Source organism: Muntiacus reevesi, chromosome 3 (genome assembly GCF_963930625.1).
Source record: "Muntiacus reevesi chromosome 3, mMunRee1.1, whole genome shotgun sequence".
NCBI classification, from domain to species: domain Eukaryota; kingdom Metazoa; phylum Chordata; class Mammalia; order Artiodactyla; family Cervidae; genus Muntiacus; species Muntiacus reevesi.
Window position 1 is genome coordinate 260,247,117 of NC_089251.1, and position 22,224 is coordinate 260,269,340.

Here is a 22,224-nt window from a genome sequence, read left to right on the forward strand (position 1 = left end):
ATGACCCACAGAATGAGAGAAAAGGTTAGCAAATTGTATATCTGATATGGACCTGTATCTGGAATACATGAAGAACTCTTTCAATTCAATAATAAAAAGACAAAATTCCAATTTAAAATGGACAAAGTGTTTGAATAGATGTTTCTCCCCCCAAAATATACAAATGGCCAATAAAAATATGAAACAGTGTTCAACATCATTAGCCATCAAATAAATGCAAATTAAAATCACAGAATACCATTTCACACCCTCTAGGATGAATAAAGTACAAAAGACACATAATAATAAGTATTGGGAAGTACACAGAGAAAGAGGAAACCTCAAACATTGCCAATGGGAATGTGAAATGATCCAGTTGATTTGGAAAGCAGTCTGATAGACCTCAGACACATTTAACACATGACCCAACATTTTTACTTCTGGAAATATAACCAAGTAAAGTTTACACAAATATTTATAATAGCATTATTTATAATAACTGAAAGATCTGAACAACACAAATGTCCATCAACAGACAGATGGATAAACAAAATTTGGTAAATCCATACAATTTAATAATTCAGGTAATGAAAGGAATGTAATGATGAGACAACTTAAAACATGATGAACCCTGAAAATATTACAGGTGAAAGAAGTCAGTCACAAAACACCATATTCCATATGATTGCATTCATATGAAAGCTCAGAATAGGGAAGTCTACTGAGAAGGAAAATAGGTTGTGTTCTTTGGGCTCGGGTGACAGCAGCGATGGGATGATAGAGGTGATAGCAAAGGATAGGTGGTTAACTTCTGAGGTCATGAAAATGTACTAAAATTGACTGTGGTGACAACACTAATATAATACACAAAAGACAACTTGAAATGAGTGAACTGTACACTTAAATAGTTCTTTTCCTTTCTATTATTCAATACAAAACTATTACAATGGAGCATAATGGAGAAAGGAGAAAAATCTCTGCATTTTCTTTTCCCTGGGCATCTTTTCCTTTCTTTCAGTCTAAGAAGGAATTTGCATACATTGTAATTTATTTAGAATTTTCTAGCTTACAAAACAAATTGCTTTATAGAATGATTTATAGAATTTTGGAAGACCTCAAAGAAGGTAATTGAGATATACTCATCAATTTTAAGTGTTCCACTGGTTGCTATAAAGAATTAAAGATCATTATAATTTAGATTATTCAGCACTCCAGTAAACATGAGTGAAAATCAACTTTAGCTCATAACTTTAATATTTTCATGCAATCAAAATATAGAGATATACACTAAGTAGGCATAACATGAGTTACTTGAACAGAGTATCTTGGGTATGTTTTAGAAATAAAAGAAATGATAGTTTTTATTAGCATATTAAAACCAAGTGAAAATTAAAATAAATTCACATTGTAAAAAAGTTATCAAGCAATAAATACAGCACTACAGCTACCACTGCTTCTATGTACATTGGATTACATTAGAACAAACACTAGATACCAGAATGCATATTCTATGAATAAATGCACTAAATAAATTTAGAATTAAAAAAATGACAGACTAGAATTTTTAAAAAATTAAAATGACTTTTGCAAGTTCTTGCAGAAAAGTAGCAGATTTACATTTTAAAAGTTAGAAATTCCCCAGTGAGCTTTTAGATACCAAAGCAGTTTGCTTTTAAAAATTATATGTTTTACTTTTTCTTCATGAATAATATACAAAGGAGATCTTAATTATTAGTACTTCAGCTTTAGAGAAGTCTAATATTTAAAAATATTACTTCCAAAAATATATGGGTACAAAACTAACACTCATTAATCATGGACTGTCTACGCCTAAAGGTGGTACAATAGATAAATCCTGGCCAAAAAGGAAATCTGATCTAAACTGAATATGATAAAAGCACAATAAAAATACTTGAAAGTTACAATGTATTTTTAATATGATGCTTGCTGATAGTTTGACATTTTCTATTGTCATTTATGATTGAGACTTGATAGTTTGGTAGAATGCTGAAACATATGAACAGTGCCAGCAAAGTATCTGAATCTGTGCTTTTGAATAATAAAGAGCTAAAAGTAAGTTTATTTAAAGGAACTATATAATTTAGTATTAGAAAGTCCAGAACAGACTGCATTCCTTTTTATGACAACTTGTTTTGAAATCCATAAATCTGAGACTAACAATACAGCTTTTATATGTGTATAGGTACATCATAAATCTATTGATCAGACCTTTTAATAAGTTAATTCTTATTAATTTAGATGATTTTCCTGGATAATTTCAGAGGCCTTCTGAACTTACCATTTATTTACAGCTTAAGAAAAAACCTGTGATGACTAAGTCATAAGTCTAATCTATTTTAAGCAGATTGACACACCACAAAAAAAAAGAAAAATAATGAATTCTCCTGCCAAAATTGACTTATGAATTTCAGAAATTTCAGTGGAAAATGACATTAGGGAAAATGAATCCCATTTAAATATCACTCTAATTCATTAGTGAAGATTTCTTCCATCTTAATTTCATTATTCCATAAATGTTCCAACAAAAATTCTTACCCACTGTTACATTCAGGTCTTTCACTGTATTGTATCATCATATAAACTAGCTCTATTAAAATATTAAAACATTGTATATGATATATATTTGTCTACTTTTAAAAAATAGCCTGGAGTATTTCCAAAACTATATATCATCTTATAGTAAGTCAGAAAAGTAAAATTTCTAATGGGATTAGAAACCAAAAGAGTAACAAACAGGCATTTGTTACAGAAGTCATTTAAATTTTCTGGATTAGAATGAAAATTCATCGTCAGAATAAAAGGAAAAATATGTCAAACAAACTTATTATTAAGATTTGAATCACCAAAGCAAATATATTCAATAAAACAATGGCCTTGAGGGATTTTTAAATAAATATTTTATATCTTATCATAGATATTTCTCAAACCTAGTTCTCAAACATCTGATGCTGACATCTGGTTGTCTTTAAAATATTTAACAAATATAGAATTCCAGATTCTATTTTATTATTAAATTAGCCCAGAGACAGTATCAGATATTAGCATGCACACTTTGTTACATTAAGCATTTGTTTTAAAAATTATGTAGATTGTATATATTTGAGGCTATAAAATAGAATGACAGAGTATTTACAAGCTCATTTTTCACAATTTTTTACAAACTTTTGAGGAAATAATAAATCTTTCATTGATTTCCTTCATGTAAAATAATTGCTAATTTGTCCATATAGTAGAAATGAAAGGGGTAAGGTTTCCATTTATGGGTACATGGACATGAATTCCTTCCCATTTGTGTAGGAAGATAGGAAAGTAGTTGACAACATGTTTTGTAGTGTCAACCAAGATGTCTCCCTAATGATACCAAAGCAGGATTGCATGTCATATACACTATTCATCAAGTCTCAAAAATGCATATGACAAAGGGTATAACTGTGATGAATCAGCAAATAAGTAGCCAATTGCAATTCTGCTCAATATTTCTCCTTCGGAGAAGACAGTAAGCAAAAAGGAATAATTAATTATCGGGTTCATTTTAAAAAATAAAAACAAAAGAGCTAGAACATTTTCTGGGTAAAAAAATCAACTGCACCAATGAACTTGGGAAAAAGATTTTAAAAACAAATGAAAGGTCATTTTCCCTTGAAATCTATAAGCCTTCACTAGACCTCTTTTGGTAATAGGGGTGGAATTGTGCCCACTGTGTCTACGAACTTTTATAACTATTTGTGGATTCACGCAGTAGTGTGCTGGAGGTGGCTGAAACCAACCTACAGGAATAGAATGTGCTCATTTTTACCCAGTTCCACATGCAGTGATGTTAAGTTGATAGCTGGAAAACAGTCATGGTGGGAGTATTTACAACATAAAAACTGGCAAAAATCCTAGATCAAGACAATTTCCCCCATGGAGCTAGTGTGAAACATTTATCAACACACTACTGAATTCATGAGGGTTTTCTTTGTCACCTTCAAATAATTCATCTAATACTGAAGTCTTGTGGTTGTAAAGTCATAGATCCAAGTCCTTGAGTTAGGAGTGGCAAAAGATAGTTCAGCAATACACCCTCTATTATCAATCGTATAGCTTTTCCGGTTTTATGACCACGTTTTCAGTATCATGGAGGCTTTTTCCATTTAAGTGTTCACTTAGACAGTCATGACTGTAACCTGTACCATCACTGATTGTTGAAACTGTGTAAGATGCACTACGGAGAGTATCTGAGTGGGAAAAGTTGTTTCCAAATTGGATTTTATATTGATTCCAGTTTCTTCTCAGAATTGCTTGAACCTATAAAACAGAAAGAAACAGAAAGGGCAAGAGCAGTTAATTAAATGAGATGAAGATAATATGTCTGATAGTACAATGAAATTAATTATATACAAAAGCTTTTCTTTTAAAAAAATCACTGATATTAATGGGTAAATAATACTGCTTTCTTTTCTTAATTAAAATATGAAATTGAGTAAACCATCTTTATATTAGGAAATGATTGTAATTACTTTGCTCTTTAGTACAGACTACAGAAAAATTCATATTTTACTTTCTATGCTTTCTCTTTGAAGCATAAATGCACATGAATGTCTAGCTGTTAAGTAATTAATCCACATTCTCACAAGCTGGCATGAGCAGTATTTAGTTCTGTATTAATATTTTATTAAAAGAATGAGATAATTGGTGACAAGAAAAGAGATAAAAGAAAAATAAGTTAGGGATACAGGGAAATATAATAAATCATCATCATCAACATCAGTAGCACTCACTTTTACTAAGTGATTACCATATGACAGATATTAAGCTACATTCTGGGGAAAAAAAAAAAAGAACAGAGTTTTTAATCCTCCCGTAGCTTTCCACCCAGAGGGAAGAACATGTTGAACAGAAAATTACAAATGGGATGAGCACTGTGAAAAAAAAAATTAGCACTGTCATCACTCCACTTTTTTTGTATTTAGATCCCTCTCTTCTAAATTTGATGTTTAATTACTCTTTCTTCTGTTTGGTGCTAGAGAGCAGAACTAGGTAGGCCATATACAGTGACTTTGGGCGTGTGTGCTATGTCGCTTCAGTTGTGTCTGGCTCTTTGTGACTATACGGACCATAACCCTCCAGGATCCTCTGTCCATGGAATTCTCCAAGCAAGAATTCTGGAGTGGGTTGCCATGCCCTCTTCCAGGGGATCTTCCCAACACAGGGATCGAACTTGCATCTCTTATGTCTCCTGCATTGGCAGACGTGTTTTTTACTACTAGCGCCACCTGGAAAGCCCATATAATCTTTGGTGTTAATTTAACATAAGACACAGATGATTTTCTTTATATTGAGTCAGTAAGTATAAATGAGAATATTCAAACACACCTCCAGCTCCAACATCTGTACATTTCCATGTCTGATGAGGGCCCTTCCAATGACCAGAGTCCCTGGTTTATGCTAATAGTACACATTTTTTTTGAGTGGACTTGAGATGAAAGCAACCTGAGGACTTGTCAAGCCACAGTTATTTAACTAGTGAGAAATGCAAATAAGAATATTTTGGCTGAGAAATAAAAACAAAATGTGAGAATAAAAAAGTAAACAGAGATATTAAGACAAAGACAAGCTGTTTGACCTAATGTGGAAAGCAAGAAGGAAATTAAGCCTAAGCAAATGATTTTAAGAAGTATATGACATAGTTGGAACCACACAAAATGAATTTGACAGCATGTCTTTGTGTTATGAGAATGGGAAAAACTAGAGGCAAAGACAGAAAAAGAAGGGTTATAGTATGTCTTAAGATGAGAAATGAATCATATACAAACAGGGATTATATCTAGAGATGAAGAAAGGGGGACAGATATTGGAGATGTTGTGGGGAGCTAAAGGATTTGGTAACAACTTGGCTCAAAGATTTTATATTATTATAATTTTCTAATGCCAAAATTTTCTCAATTTTAGGACATGGCAAAATATCAAGGCCTGTGTCTCTATTGCTTACATGGATAAAGTGTAATAAGGGAGTTAGGCATTAGTTTAAATATTCCCTGAGCACTCTTTCTAAATATAAAAGTCAATTTGGGATTTGATTCCGATATGAGTAATGTACCCCTTTATACATATATTTTTATAAATGAGTGATTTGACAAACCTAATAAGGAATCTTTAATGTACTATCTACTGAGGTTGGAGCATGGTGCTAAAAGCTTTATATTCCTAGTTTACATTAATCCCTCTGAGATTTGTGTAAGGAACTTGCTTTTATATCCTTTGACTAGAAGTACACACTGGGCCTCCTTGGGGTTCAGAGTATTTCCCATGACGTTACAGCTCGGAACAAAGTGGCATCTTTGGGTTTAAATGCAATGTTTTGTCAGTGCCTTCTACACTGCCTTCCATCACTAAATATTTTACTAATGATTATGATGTGTGCATTTAAAAAAATGTCCTTTATAAAAATAAAATCTGTTCCTGCAGACACAAAGGCATATCTTTCTCAGTTCATACATGCTTTATGTCATATTGTAGCTTTCTTATCTATATTTAATTATAAAATCCTATATAGGCAGAAATTGGATTGTCTAATTCAGTTTATATAATAATAAATTTATAGTTATATAATAAATACTATTTGAATTTTATTATCAAAACAAACAATGCATCTATTCTTCCTAATTGCATTCTCTGTCTCTACTTCTCACTTCAGAAAAAGTCACCCTTGTCCTCTACACAGCAGAAGAGTCATGAATAAACCACTTAAATATGTTTGATACTTCTATATGCCATTGTAAATAAATATACATATATAATAAAGTTTATATTTTAAAATTAAGAAATAAAATATGAAATTTTATGTGCTAAGAGAAAGTAAAATATCACATAAACAAGAGAAAAATATTTTATAGTTTTTCAAGACATGTACATGATTTCTGACATTGATTAGTTGCATAGAAATGATTCTTATAAAGTTATGTTAACTGGTTCCATGTATTGCCAGTCTGAAGCTTTGTGCTAAGTTTCACAGTTACAAATGTGTAAGTCTTATCATTTGTTGTCTGAATTTCTAAACTTTGTTGAATTTTGCCTAAAGCCTCCAACAGGTTAACACTGTCAAGTAGATTATAAACATATAAAGAACTAAAGCAATATAGCCCAAATCACTGAACTATATTTGCTATTCACATGCATAAGAAATGTGGTACCAATTTCTAAAATGCCTGAAACTTTCCAATTAGGAAAGCCTTGGATAAAAGTCCTGAAATGTCTGAGAACACATGGCCATGTTATGCATTAGAGGACTCTATCATGTTTCCTGATCTGCCGCTGCTCTTCCGTGTATAACTGGGTTTACATTTTTAGAAATCTTTTTTATTCGACATAAAAATGTTTCCAAAGACCACATTGTGGACAAGGCCAACAGAGGAAGAGAGAAAATAAAAATGAGGCAATTTTATTTCCCATTAGAGTGTATGTTCGATGAAGATAAGGATTGTCTAACACTGTGCCTAGGACCAAGTCCAGAATTAGTAGGATTAGTTCAAAAGGTAAGTTAAAAGACTAGATGAATAAAAGTCATTGACAGAATATTTTAAAGGGAGTCTGAATTTGCCCTAGCCTCAACTCTAATTTGACCTGAACTTTTGGGAAAAAGAATTGCATATATTTAAAGAGCCTCTATGGGTCTTTTTTTCTGACAGAAATGGAATTTGAAATACTTATTCCTAGGGAATTTATAATTCTTTCTCTTTTTTAAAGGAAAAAAGTGGATTACAAACACAAAATGATAAAATGAACAAAATCTGTCACCATACCTCTCCATTAAAGAAGCAGAAAATTGTGGATACCAAGAGACCCTGTAAAAGAAAAATAGAATTATCTGATTCCAAATGGAAAAGATACACTTTTTGGTAATCAATTTGCTGTATAGGTTGTTAAAAATGAAGTCAAAGCTATATGTAAATTTACATCCAAACATCACAAGGTGCCTTCCTGATGCAAGAACACCATACCTGATAGTGCATGAGGATGTTTATGATGTAATCGTATATCTCCTCCGCAATCTTTCCTTCAGGTCTCCATGGAATCAGCACGAATTCAATGCCAAGTAATGGCACTAGGATAAGCGTAGCCCTCACAGCTTTCATGTAGAGATTGGATTCTGCTTGGTGAGTAACTTTTAACTTGGTGATAAGAACACGTACAATATTTAATAGGAAAAAAAGATTCACCTAAAAGAAAATAAAATGGCACATGGAAATTATTTCATATTAAGAATCTTTACTGAAGAATCATTGCTTTTATAAATCTTAGAATATTTTCAGTACACATGAATATGTTCTGTTGAGAATACTTGCTTAAGTATTAATTTTTGTTTCTGCTGTTGAATTTTTGTTTTATTTTCTCCAGCTTTACTGACACATAATTGACACTAAAAAGCTGAGAGCTGAAAAATTGATGCCTTTGAACTGTGGTGTTGGAGAAGACTCTTGAGAGTCCCTTGGACTGCAAGGAAATCCAACCAGTTCATCCGAAAGGAGATCAGTCCTGGGTGTTCATTGGAAGGACTGATGCTGAAGCTGAAACTCCAATACTTTGGCCACTTCATGCGAGGAGTTGACTCACTGGAAAAGACCCTGATGCTGGGAGGGATTGGGGGCCAGAGGAGAGGAGGACGACAGAGGATGAGATGACTGGATAGCATCACCGACTCAATGGGCATGAGTTTGAGTAAACTCCGGGAGTTGGTGATGGACAGGGAGGCCTGGCGTGCTGTGATTCATGGAGTAGCGAAGAGTCGAGCATGACTGAGCGACTGAACTGAACTGAACTGAAGTTTAGGTTGCATAGCATAATGATTTAATCTCACATATATTGTGACATGATAACCACAATACATTAAGCTAATGTTAACCATCTCATATAGACACCAAAAAAGTATGTGTGTATATATATATATATATATATATATATATATATATATATATATATATATATTTAAATTTCCCTATGCTGAGAACTCTTACAATTTATTCTCAGCAACTTACATATATATCATACATTGGTGATAATAATCAACATGTTGTACATTACATTCCTTGTTCTCCTTTATCTTATACCTGGAAGTATGTGCCTTTCGACCATCTTCATCCAATTCCTCCATCCCCAATTCCTAAGGGCAACTGCAAATATGATCTCTTTTTTTCTATGAGCTTGTCTATTTGTTTAGATTCCACATATAAGTGAGATCATACAGTATCTGTCTTTCTCTGTCTAACTTATTTCGCTTGGTGTAATGACCTCAAGTCTCATTCATGTTGTCTCAAGTGTCAGGATTTCCTCATGTTTTGTGGCTAAATAGTAATGTGTGTGTGTGTGCATATCCTTCTTAGGTTGCTTCCATGTCTTAGCTATTGTAGATAATACTGCTATGAACATGGGGTGCAGATATTAATATCTTTGACATACCTTTTTTGTTTCCTTTAGATATTGGAATTGTGATTTATTAATTTAAAAAGTACATCCTTTTAATGAACTTATATCTTAAAAAATAAAATTACAGTGGTGTTATTGTGGACCACATTCAGTTGAGTAACATCTGATTGTTTTGCTTAGTTTATTTTCTTATGCAATATTTTAAAATCCTGCTATGATTAAGAAAACCAAAGCTTTGAATATTTTTTATCCCAAAGAAAGGAAACAATTGTTTGTAACAAAGGCTAATTATTTTAAGTTTCTACTCTGTATTAGTGTCCATATGAGGTACCTTTCAAATATGTGTGTGTGCTAAGTTGCTTTAGTCTTGTCTAACTCTTTTCGACCCCATGGACTGTAGCCCGCCAGGCTCCTTGGTTCATGGAATTTTCCAGGGAAGACTATTCCACTACTATTCTTTTAGAGAATTCAATGGAGCATATGCTTCAAAAATAAACAGCTAACTATAGTCCTGATGGAAACACATCTATGAAAAGAAACATGGTTACAGACATAGGAATGTCTCTGCTAAAGACAAAAGCCACATAAGCCACTTCAACAGGTGTAAAAATGAAATGTAATGAATCAACACATCAGCTGCTATTCCACCTATCCTAACTGTATTCCCTCCCAGGGCATTCATTGTTATTTTAAAAGTTTTGACTAAGTGGAAATTACTACCAACCCATAGAAGAAGAGGATAATGCAATTTTATCTGTTTATAAATTGAGAATATTTTATAATCCTAATATGCAAAAATCACAGTGATAAAAATCAGTATAAATGTTGCAATTTAGATGCCCATTATAAGAAAACTTCTAAATGCAAAGTGCTTCTCCAAAATGCAAGCCTGAATTAAAATGTGAAACTAGAAATGAGAATGTCCTCCTGGTTTTCTGCAAATACTTCCACTTATTTTAAATACAAATAGAGCAAGAATTGTGAAGTTCAGATGAATTACATCTGAATCTTATCTGTCTTAAAGAAAAACTAAGCAAGCAAAAAAGAAGAAACATAACTCCAACACCCATAAAGTTCACATAGGTGGTAGGTACAATGGGACATTTTTCACACCATGATACCACCTCGGGTCACAGCAGGAAGCCTGAGCCCAGTGGCAGCAGGATTCCTGAAAGTACTCCCCTACTAGATTATCCAGTAATCACTTACCTATGCACCAAAATGAGCTAAACATTTCTCACTAAACACAAATTAAATGTATCCTCTCTTAATTTCCCCTTAGCAAGATCTCAAAAGTGCTGTAGCCACTCTATTACCACTCTGCTCAATGGGAAATGTGGCAGAGGAAGTCTGAGTGGAAAGAAACTGATTGTGGTTGAAATATTTTATTTATAAAAACTGTGCAAAAAACATGTGACCATATAAACAATCACTAGAGCACCTCCCACAATCTTGAAATTGCCTAGTGACAAGACCTAGAGCTGAAACAAAGGCAGAACATTTTATCCTGGCAGAAAAAAAGGGTTCCTTTTTGTCAGGCCAGAAAAAAATAGAAAACTGGTTGTGTACATAATGTGGATTTTCACTTCCTTTCTTACTGAGCAGCTAGATGGGCTATATTCCTATGTAATCTTTTATCCTAATTGCACAACGCTCTCTAACTATGCTAATTGCTGTTACATTACTCACTTGTTAAGTGCATTTATTATTTCCTTAACCTTCTAATTTAGAATTTTGAATTTCATACCCCTTCTAGAGTCAGATTACTTATAGTAAAATTTTACCTTGTATTTTCTCTGTAAGGTTCTGGATGACCCCCCTAAAGAATCATAATTTCTTTGCATTTTTCTCAAAACAGAATCATGGTATCATGTAGAAATTACAAGTGAAAATCTTTTAAAAACTGTTCTTGAGAGGTTACTATATTCTAGGCACTGCTTTACAAGATACCTCTCCTTTAATCCTTACAATACCCTGTAAAGTATTTATTCTTATTTTTCTACAGTTATAGATGAAAAACAAAGGCACAGAGAAGGTCAAAACAAAACTAAACTTGCCCTGAGATACACAACCAGCAATGGTAGGACTAGGTTTCAATGCTGGTTCTTCCCAAGAATACAAATCTAGGATTTCTCAGGATATGGCTTGAACAGTCTGTCACACATGTTCCTGGTATGTGCAGGTAGCAAGTGGGGGGAGGTGGTCTGCCTCTGAAATGTTCCCAGAGTCTACAGTAAAATTTCCATGATATCTAATAAATTCTAGGTATTGATTTTTTTGAACTGGACATCTTGTAGCCAAGCACAAACCAGAAATTTTACACTCTTTCTTTGCTTTACATGTGCCCGGCTAAGCACTTTGAATGTATCAACTCATTTAATTACTTGTTAAAAAATTAAAAGTCTGTTATTGCATCCTATATTTTGCAAGTTAAGGACTTTGAGGACTAGAGTGGTTAGTTTCATTGCATAAAGTCACACTGCAAGTAAGAGGCAGAAGAAGAATTCACACCCAGGCAATTAGCTTCTAGAATTTATCCTCTTAACTGTGATACTTCTGAAAATAACTTAACAATGATACACTTGAGAATGGCTTGAATAGTATTCTAACATAACCACATACTAAACTGTAACTAGCAAATATAGTTAATAGACTATTTCCCTAAAAAAAAAAAAAAAAAAAAAAAAGAACCTGAGAAAAAGGGTTTGAATTTTTGAATTTTTATGTATAATTAATATCAGCTGTAACTACAGTCTTAGAAACTGTAATTGGGTTCTGGTTTCTACTGCTCTATGAGAGAAAGCATGTTGATTTATTTCCCCATTGGAACGATGTAATAAAAGTTCTGAGTCTGATTTGTTTCCCTGCAACCACACTTAAAAATGTCCAATTGATGCAGTTGGATTAAGTGCTGATCATTATAATAAAAAACAACCGTTTAAGCAGTATTCTCTTTTTTTTTTCCAAATTAAGGTCTTCCTTTATTGGGTTATTAGTTTTTTTTACCATCACAGGTGTGTAAATTTTTCCTGATCGCCACCCCACTCACTAGGTCCCTCCTCTGCCCTCCTCTGTTCTGCTTGGCACCCAGGAGGCTCGAGAAGTTTGAGTATTTCTTTCTCCTTTTTCCCTGTTATAAAGGCTGTGGTTTTGGCAGTAACTGTGTTCCTCTACCCAAGCCAGACTTCCTATTGGGCCAGCCCTCCTCACACTCACCCAATCCCAGGAACACTGTTTTGTCCTCCCGTCTTAAGTCTAGCCATGATAATAGCTTCCCACTGTTGGCCCCTGCTACCTCACCATCCTTGTGAATTAGTTGCTTTACTCTTTTAGCCAACACTTCAAATAAGCCCTCCAGTTATTTAAGAAAACCCTCAAAGAAACCAATACCTTCATTAAGCCCTCTGCAATCAAACACTTTGAGTATGCTGTCTAAGTCCACTGAAATCCTAAAGGATACCATAGGCTAGATGTTTCAAGAAATAAAGTTGCACTATGAACAGTGATGGAAAAAGGAACATTTTAATTACATACCAATAAAGCAGCACAAATTGGGCCATGGATAATGTAGAGAAGTTGCGTATCAGAACTGATCCAGCAGCTAGGGAAAAAAGCAGGGAAATTATGTTGAACAGTTTTATTCTACTTACTTCCAATTAAAATAAAAAAGAGATTATCTTACTTGTCATTGTAATATAATCTTCTGGCAACAGCGTGAATACAAGCAGGAATCAGTGGAAATCCTGTAAATGTCAAACAGAAAATAAATAGGCAACTTTTTCTATAGATGGAACTCCTAAAATATATCATGAAACTTGAAACTCAGAGATAGTCTAGGAGCAAAAATAACTGGCCATTATATGCTTATCAAGTAAGTATTATCTGTCTAGTTGAACAGTAAATTTGGTAAAGTATTAGGTATCTATATTTTCAAGTATGTGTGTGTGTATTTTATTCTAATATGAGGAGACATTTTGAATCAGTGGACTCCAGAGCCTAAGTTCATAAATGTGCTGCCTATTCTCAGAAGCTTAGGAGAAATTCAGAATCCATATATGTTCTGTAAGATGGAATTGGTCAATATTTTGTAATCAGATGTGGGAAGAAGTTGAGACTATGTGAAGAAGAAAAGAAAGAGAGGGATGGTTTATATATCAGAAATTTTGCATGCTCTTAGGATTCTAAATCAAATATTTCAAAGATAAAATGAAGATATCTTTTATAAGGGTAACCTGGATATACTAATAGCCTCAATACATGGGCTTCCAGGTGGTGCAGTGGTAAAGAATCCACCTGCCAGTGCAGGAGACACAAGAGATGAGGATTTGATCCTGGGTTGGGAAGATCCCCTGGAGGAGGAAATGACAACTCACTTCAGTATTCTTGCCTGGGAAATCCCATGGACAGAGGAGCCTGGGGGCTACAGCCCATGCGGTTGCAAAGAGTTGCATACAATCGAGCACATATACATACACACGTGGAGGTAATTGAGCAAAAATTGCACTCACTTGGGAAACATATATCTGATATTTTTATTATCAATAATATCAAACAATCAATAGAAATAAAATTTATTTCAGTGAAAAAATAAAGATGGTGTGTTTATGGTGCCTCTATATCTTTACTATTACCTGACTGGATAAATAGATAGATGGATAGATATATAAATATAATTTCAGTTTTGTTTCTGGAAACTAGTTCTACTGCATTCCTTTTTAACATTTTATGTTTCTCTTTATTCCAGTTATTTAAAAAATATGCTAAATATGTATTATTTTTTGTTTTGTGACTAATAACACGTCAGATGATTGTGTGGAAAAATATTTTTTTTGGCTGTCAATTCAATTACTGAATCCTCTACTCTTAAAATGATAAATTTTTTTTAAACAAGCATTTTTAGAATGGAAGTTCAAAGCTAGTTAAGACCAATGTCCTCATTTTGTACATGACGAAAAAGGAAATTCAGAATACTGCAAAGACTAGATCCTTTAATTTATAATTCTATTGTTTTAGTCACTACATATTCAGCCAAAACATACACTGGAGTATTAAGTAGAAAAAAAATACTGTGGTATCGTTAATTGTCTTGTAGTTACTGAAAACAGTGAGTCAGTGGTACTTCAAATATTTTAATTTACAGCAATAAGCAAAGGTTAATCAGTTGATATTGTTTTAAAAATGATTAATCATAAGTATATTTTTATTACAAAGGAACTCTGCATACTTCAAAAGCTTTCTTAAAGATGAATCAGGAGATATGCATAATGGCACTTACCCCAGCCAAGAAAATAATACCACATCAAGTGCTGCTTCTCTGCGAATACAGCCACGACGACAAGAGTGTGTAGGTAAATGCCTTCACAAAGCATCCAGAAGTAGTTACAGCCCATCAGGTAAAGATGAATGAACTGGGACACTTTACAACTAACCTACGAGGGAGAAAAGAAAGCAATATATACGTCACACACACACACACACACACACACACACACACACACACACACACTGGGACACTTTACAACTAACCTACGAGGGAGAAAAGAAAGTAATATATACGTCTCTCAGACACACACACACACACACACACACACACACACACACACATATACATATGTGTATGTGTTTGTTTTTCAGCTGTGTCACACACCTCGGGTGATCGTAGGTCCCTGACCAGGGATGGAATCTGGGCCCCGGGAGTGGAAACACAGGCCTAACCACTGGACCACCAAGGGATTCACAGAAAGCAACCAATATTTAGTTGTTTATAAATGAATATGTAAAGCAATATTCTAGTTTAGTTTAGTCATACAGAAACACAGAATTTTCTCTCCTCTACACCAATTTTTTCCCACTAATGATTCAGATTTGTAAAGGCCAGTCTTCATTCCTATCTAATGCTTCCTCCTTAAAGCATTTAGCCACTGACTCCAGAGATTTGTGATACATCTCCCAGGAAATAGGCAAATTTCAAATTTACCACATTTAGTGAATGTGTGTTTTCTTAATATTGTTCTAGCTATTGTGTAATTACAAGTATAAAAGCTTGCCCATGAATGACTTTATGTCTATTTTAACTATGTCATCATGAACTCCTTGATTGCTACATTCTATTGAAAACTTTTAATAATTATATTAATAATTTTAAAAGCATTCATGAAAAGTGCCAAGTACTTGAGGAAGCCCTGCATGCTACCAGTGCATATGCTTATTAAATAATAATCTAATGAACCCATTCTTTTTTTTTTTTAATACAGGATTTGAGGATTTCATGTAGGTAAAAGAAGAAAAATTTATGCTTTTCCTTCCTCTTTTCCTGAGATCTTCACTTTCTTTTTTCTTTTTTTTTTTACTCTTAAAGAGACAGGAAGAGAGGTTTAAACGTTGCATAAAGAAAACACAGAGGAGTAAGAGCTATTGTTTAATCCATCAACAAGAGGAATAAATTTAAAGCTCTCCCAGAAATACATAGCCAGTTTCTCCCATCAACTCCAGTTTTCAGACTGGAACTCAAATACTTAGTGGATATTATCATTGTTTTTAGAAGAAAAAACAAGTTTTTTAGAAGAACAAGCTTTTTTCACTGAAAGGAAAACTGGAAATTAGATGCACTAGAAAATAAATGTTAGATTATCATAGAGTACTAGTAATTACATTTGTGTATTGAGCTGCCTTAAAAATATTTTTGTGTGTATTATTTTATGTAATTTCCAACGTAATTCTACAAGGCATGCTTTATATCACTAGTCACATATTTTATAGACAAAAAACTGAGTATTGAAGAAGTTAAATGATTTGCTAATATTCATGCAGCATCAATCAAAGCTACACCCTGAACACAATTTTGTTTTCTCGATCATATGTTATACCTTCTGACTGAGGATAATTAAAAAACTGTTCTTTTATTAAATACATCTGCAATATGTATGATATCAAACACATTGTATTAAATGTTCTCTCAAAAATAAAGCTGAGTTATTTAACTACATATATAGAAATGATAGGCCTCATATATAAAATTTTATTTGTATAGTTTTTAGATACATATATCTAATTGGGACAATTCCCAGGTGGCTCAGTGGTAAAAGTATCTGCTGGCCAATGCAGGAGACACGGGTTCGATCCCTGGGTTGGGAAGATCCCCTGGAAAAAGAAAAGTCAACCCACTCCAGTATTCTTGCCTGGGATATCACATGGACAGAGGAGATTTGTGGGCTACAGTCCATGGGGCCACAAAGTCAGACATGACTGAGCCCACAGAACATACAGTTGGGCTTCCAACTCCTGATTTCATTAAAAAAATTAATCTACAAACTATTATGATAAAAAAATGTACTGTAGAAAAATACTTTTATGACAGCTGCTGCTGCTGCTGCTGCTAAGTCGCTTCAGTCGTGTCCGACTCTGTGCGACCCCACAGATGGCAACCCACCAGGCTCCCCCGTCCCTGGGATTCTCCAGGCAAGAACACTGGAGTGGGTTGCCATTTCCTTCTTCAGTGCAAGAAAGCGAAAAGTGAAAGTGCATCGCTCAGTCGTGTCCGACTCTTTGCGTGGACTGCAGCCTACCAGGCTCCTCCATCCATGGGATTCTCCAGGCAAGAGTACTGGAGTGGGATGCCATTGCCTTCTCGGTTTATGACAACATTGGTGTTATAAACAGATAATAAATTTTCCAAGAATATATTGAAAGTAACTATATTACATTTTGCAACTTAGGTGTTAAATAGAACATCCTTGTATATAAGCATAATATTTAGAGTTTCTTTCTCTGAAGCTTTATGACAAAATTCCGAATCTCCTTGCTCTGAAGAAATGCACTCTAAAGTGGCAGGATATTCGCCAATTTTTTTGTTCTGCTAATTATACTCCAGTGTTTCCTCACCCAGTGACTTTATTTTATTTTATTATTTTTTTGCTGATGGCTTTATTCATTTATTTTTCCATTTATTTTTATTAGTTGGAGGCTAATTACTTTACAATATTGTAGTGGTTTTTGCCATACATTGACATGAATCAGCCATGGATTTACAAGTGTTCCCCATCCTGATCCCCCCTCCTGCCTCCCTCTCCATCCCATTCCCTTAGAGTGGAACATATACAAGATTAAGCAATCCAGATGCACATGTGCAAATAATGCAGGGAATTTTAGAAGTCACCCTAAAAGCACACGTAAAACACATATGAAAATACTGGTTATTGACTCATTGAGTGAAAATTCCTTCCCTTCCTTCATTTCAATAAGTAGATAACTTAATTTTTTAAAAACTACTTTATGTATGCATATATACATATGCATACAAATCTACATCCAAAACTGTAGTATAGATGCTACAAATATTATAAAAGCAGGCAATTAAAAAACTCAAATTTATGATTGCCATATGCAGATATTTTAATTTAAATATAGCTTAAATGCCCATAGAGTTTGCAGAAAATACATACCTTTATATAAGTAAATGTCAAGTTATGTTTTTAAGATATAGTCTTTATGTTATGATAATTTCTGTGCTTCTTCTGTATGTCTTTTGATACTTATAATAAAACCTGTGCTTCCAAAGAGATTGTAGGGAACACTTTCTAATGACTTGCTGAAGCAGTTAGGATTGGATAGAGTACTTCCCTGGTGGCTCAGTGGTTAAAGCGTCTGCCCGCAATGCGGGAAACCCAGGTTCGATCCCTGGGTCGGGAAGCTCCCCTGGCGAAGAAAATGGCAACCCACTCCAGTATTCTTGCCTGGAGAATCCCATGGAGAGAGAAGCCTGGTTAGGCTACAGTCCATGGGGTCGCAAAAAGTCAGATACGACTGAGAGACTTCACTCACTCAGAGTACTTTAAAAATTTTATGTTGGTAAAAGTTAACATTACAGACATATAAATCATTTCTCCCCTGGTTTTATTAACTCTTTTAAGTCAGCCTGATATCAAGCATATAATTTACATTTTCCGTTTTCATGTCCTGTCTTTTTCTAACTACACAGTTAGTTGCTTTCATTGATTTTTTAAAATTTGATTGAGTAAATATTACGTCCCACCAGCAGCAAGATTCTAACCATAAAATGAGGTGAAAACATGTAACATATCAATAACTGAAACAAAGTATTTTTCCTTTTGCTGTTCAATATTTATAACTTGGGGAACATTGAGATTTATTTACCTTTCTCGATTGGAATATAGGTACATATACATACTCTTTATGTGAGAGACATAAAATATGCATATATTAGTCTTTAATCGTATACATATGCATGTATGAATCCCTGCTCCCTACCTCTCCTATTTCTTCCCCATTAGCCCCTTGACCTTAGACTTTATTTTACTTACAGGATTTGTGGCCACTAAGGCCTGGTTGTTGGCCACTGCAGTGAGATGAATGATGGTTATGATAGAATTACAAACGAAAGAGAAGAACAAATTTTTGTGCAAGGTAATCCTTTGGCAACTTAGGCTCCTAAAAGGCAAGAGAAACCAAAGTGTGTTGACATCATAAAATGTTTCTACATTTTGTGTTAACAATCATTCAAATGAGATACATTCACAATTCATAGCAGCTGCTCCAAATTTGGAAGAAGTATTTTTTTCTCCCCAAGATTTATTCATCTTAATTACTCATCATAAAATCTTAATTAGGGAAAACCTATAATTACTTAAAACATACAGACACATAAGTTGGTTCAGTACAGGTAGACATATGTAAGGGGAGGGAATTTGTACAAGGCCTCTACATAAATTTCTTCCTTTAATCTCTCATCATGATTAATATTCTAATTCATTCTGAAGATGTATAAACTCATATTCAGTGTAGATAACTGATCAAAAATCATGCAGCTAATTAATTTGAAACTTTGCATTTGTCATCAAATTCTCACATAGATAAGGTTGTTTTCATTATGCCACATAGGCGGTTCTATGTATATAGTCTTTTTATGGTTATTTATGATTGTCCTGTTTGTATACCTCCTATATGGTAGCGGTGATTATGTAGACCAATCATGAGAAAAATAACATTGTATTTAGAAGAGATGAGTTTTTGCTGTAAATTGACATGAATCAGTCACGGGTGTACATGTGTCCCCCCATACTGAACCCCAAACCAGCACAATATTGTAAGTAATTAGCTTCAATTAAAACAAATAAATTTAAAATAAAAAAAGAAGAAATGAGTTGATAAAAATACAGATTTAGCAACCAATGAGATTCGTTCAGCTTTATTGAATTTTTTTTTTCTCAATTGACCTAGCCATAGGTAAGACATAAAAATATTACCTCCTTTTACTGCAAGTTCTCATGTGTAAAACAAAATTTAAAAACTGGCTAAATGGAGTTCATACAGAAATAGGTTTCAGGAGCAGATGTCATTAATAACAAATACTGCTGCTCTTCGGCTTGAATCCAAATCTGCTCTACAAGCTTGTACATGGCTGCCTTACCTATGATCAAAGACCATCTAAAGTACTACCTTTTTTATTAAGAATTATTATGGGTAGAGCTTTAAAATAATAGACAAGATTCCACTAGAAAGTGAATACTTAATATCAATACAGAACATATATGTAGAAAGACATGAGAAATCAATTTATTAGAAAGACTTAAAGGTCATTTTCGTTTTTACACAATTATGCAATTAAGATGATCGACCTAGATAATCCACCCTATATAACTCAAGCCAATGACTTCTACTTTGGAAACTTTAAGAAGGTTTTAACTATCACTTTATATTAAATAGACTGTGTTCCCAGGATATTATAGTTAGGCTGGGATGCCAAGGTTTTCTATATTTTAAAATGCAAAGTTTAAGCTATGTTTTCTCTGAAATCTCTTGTAGCTAAAGGTCTATGATCCTATGTATATAGCTCTAGTAATTTAAAGGATTTTAAAGTGAGTCCAATCCAAATCAAGATTTATGGAATTTCAATGCATGCCTTTCACAGAAGTGGGTGCTCTCAGGGAAACTTCTCTGAAAGGCTTAATGAACAAGATGGCCCACAGATCAATCACTGTGTGTGAGACAGTCACAGACCGACAACTGTGGAGTCCATCTGGGGTCCATCCGGAGTCCGTCTGGAGTCCAAACAGAAACAGCTGAGAGCGGCTGGTATTTGCTTATTAGAGAGTCCTTAATTTAACTTACTTTGCAATGCATGATAGTAGTGAGAAGCAGACAGGGATCAAGAAACAGTGTAAAAATGATACTCTAAAGAGAAGAACTCTCTTTGAAAGTTTTTGAATAAAGGAGTGGCATGCGTCCTGCTATTTAAGTGAAGACATCATTGAGGCAAAGATGGCTCTATTTTTGATAAAATGCCACAGCAGTGATGAGTGTTTTGTGTTCAATGAGAGTGAAGAGAATTAATGAATGTGAGAAGTCTAACAAAAATATTCTTTTCAAATCATTTATGCACATTATGTGTAGTTTATTACTTCTCTTAATTTATAACTCTTCTATGTTGAAAATTATGAACACAAAGAATTTGTCCACATGATCTTATTTTTAAATGCCTGTCTTGAGTTTACCCTGTGTCTATGGAATACCAACTATTATTTAGGGAAAGACTGCTTACCAATGCAAATACAAAATGCCCAGGCCCTTTTTTAGTAACAGAATTTAGATAACTCAGCTACCATCATGGGAAAAGAATGTTTTCCTTAACTGGGTTGTTTTGCCCTTTTCTGCTGAATACACTTATATCCAGTTCCATTGGTTAAGACACACACACACATATATATATATAAACAAAATTTCAAAGTTTTCAAATTATGACCAAAAGAGTAGGAGGGTTTGCTTAGACAGCATCAGAAATATTTGTTAAGAAGTAAATTGGAATGAATGAAAACAAACATTAAAAAAGGTTTTCAAAAATAGCTATTCATGATAGAAGTAGGAGCTGAAAGATATGAGCTGAGGAGCATAAAACAAACAGCATTTTTAACTGTTGATATTTATAGCATTCACATGTGAAAAGATTGAAAGTAAGTAAAATAAAATGCCAAGTGTAGTTAGTTGCAAAACAAATTTAATTTTTATTGTGTTCCTTTAAACTTCCTTCTTTTCTCTATGATAGTTTGTATTTCTGTTTCTCTGAGAATTCCCACTTTTCTAATGACTCTACTTTCTCAATCTAGCTTGAAAGGTAAAGATTTAAAAATGAGCTGCTGGTATCTGTTCTCATTTAAAATTGTGATTATTGTGAATACAGACAAAAAAACATGTTTCTTATTCTTTTACTATGTGATAAAAGAATATAGCACATTTCCCTCTAGACCCAAACAATGCCATAGGGGGCTTCCCCAAGGGCTCAGCAGTAAAGAATTCATCTGTAATGCAGGAGACTCAGAAGACATGGCTTCAATCCCTGGGTTGGGAAGATCCCCTGGAGGAGTGCATGGCAACCTACTCCAGTATTCTTGCCTGGAGAATCCCACGGACAGAGGAGCCTAGTGGGCTACAGTCCATAGCGTCTCAAAGTGTCAGACACAACTGAGGGACTAAGCATAATACCATAGTATGGGAAAAAATTTGAAATGATGGAATGAAATTCTGTTGCAAATGAATTATTGAAATCAAAGCCAAACAAATACTTGAGAGGACACATGAAATCATTTCAATAGACATGTAGAGCTTATTGTGAATGTCTTACAAAATTATTCTAATAATATGTTAAACATAGATAACCTGCCATATGTAACTCAGACCATATACTTCTGCTTCAGAAATCCTGATATTCCATTTACTCTCTATACTGTTGTAACATAGTGAACCATTGCCAAATCATTTTTCAGTTTGTTTTGTATAAAATATGCGCTACTATCCACAACATTAACCTAT

At 33.8% G+C, this 22,224-nt stretch overlaps 1 protein-coding gene across 6 annotated transcripts in view; it reads right to left on the reverse strand.

Moving 5' to 3' along the window:
- Positions 1-532: 532 nt before the first annotated feature.
- Positions 533-22,224, reverse strand: part of CALCRL (calcitonin receptor like receptor) — a 129,329-nt gene continuing 107,637 nt past the window's right edge. For all 6 annotated transcript variants that reach the window (XM_065931900.1, XM_065931901.1, XM_065931902.1 and 3 more), the window contains 7 exons: positions 18,723-18,849; positions 14,678-14,831; positions 13,085-13,145; positions 12,937-13,003; positions 7,980-8,198; positions 7,782-7,823; positions 533-4,287 (listed from right to left, as the gene is read on the reverse strand). In XM_065931900.1, the coding sequence (XP_065787972.1) occupies positions 4,072-4,287; positions 7,782-7,823; positions 7,980-8,198; positions 12,937-13,003; positions 13,085-13,145; positions 14,678-14,831; positions 18,723-18,849 (886 nt within the window). In that variant the 3' untranslated portion in view covers positions 533-4,071. The remainder of the gene's footprint in view (positions 4,288-7,781; positions 7,824-7,979; positions 8,199-12,936; positions 13,004-13,084; positions 13,146-14,677; positions 14,832-18,722; positions 18,850-22,224) is intronic.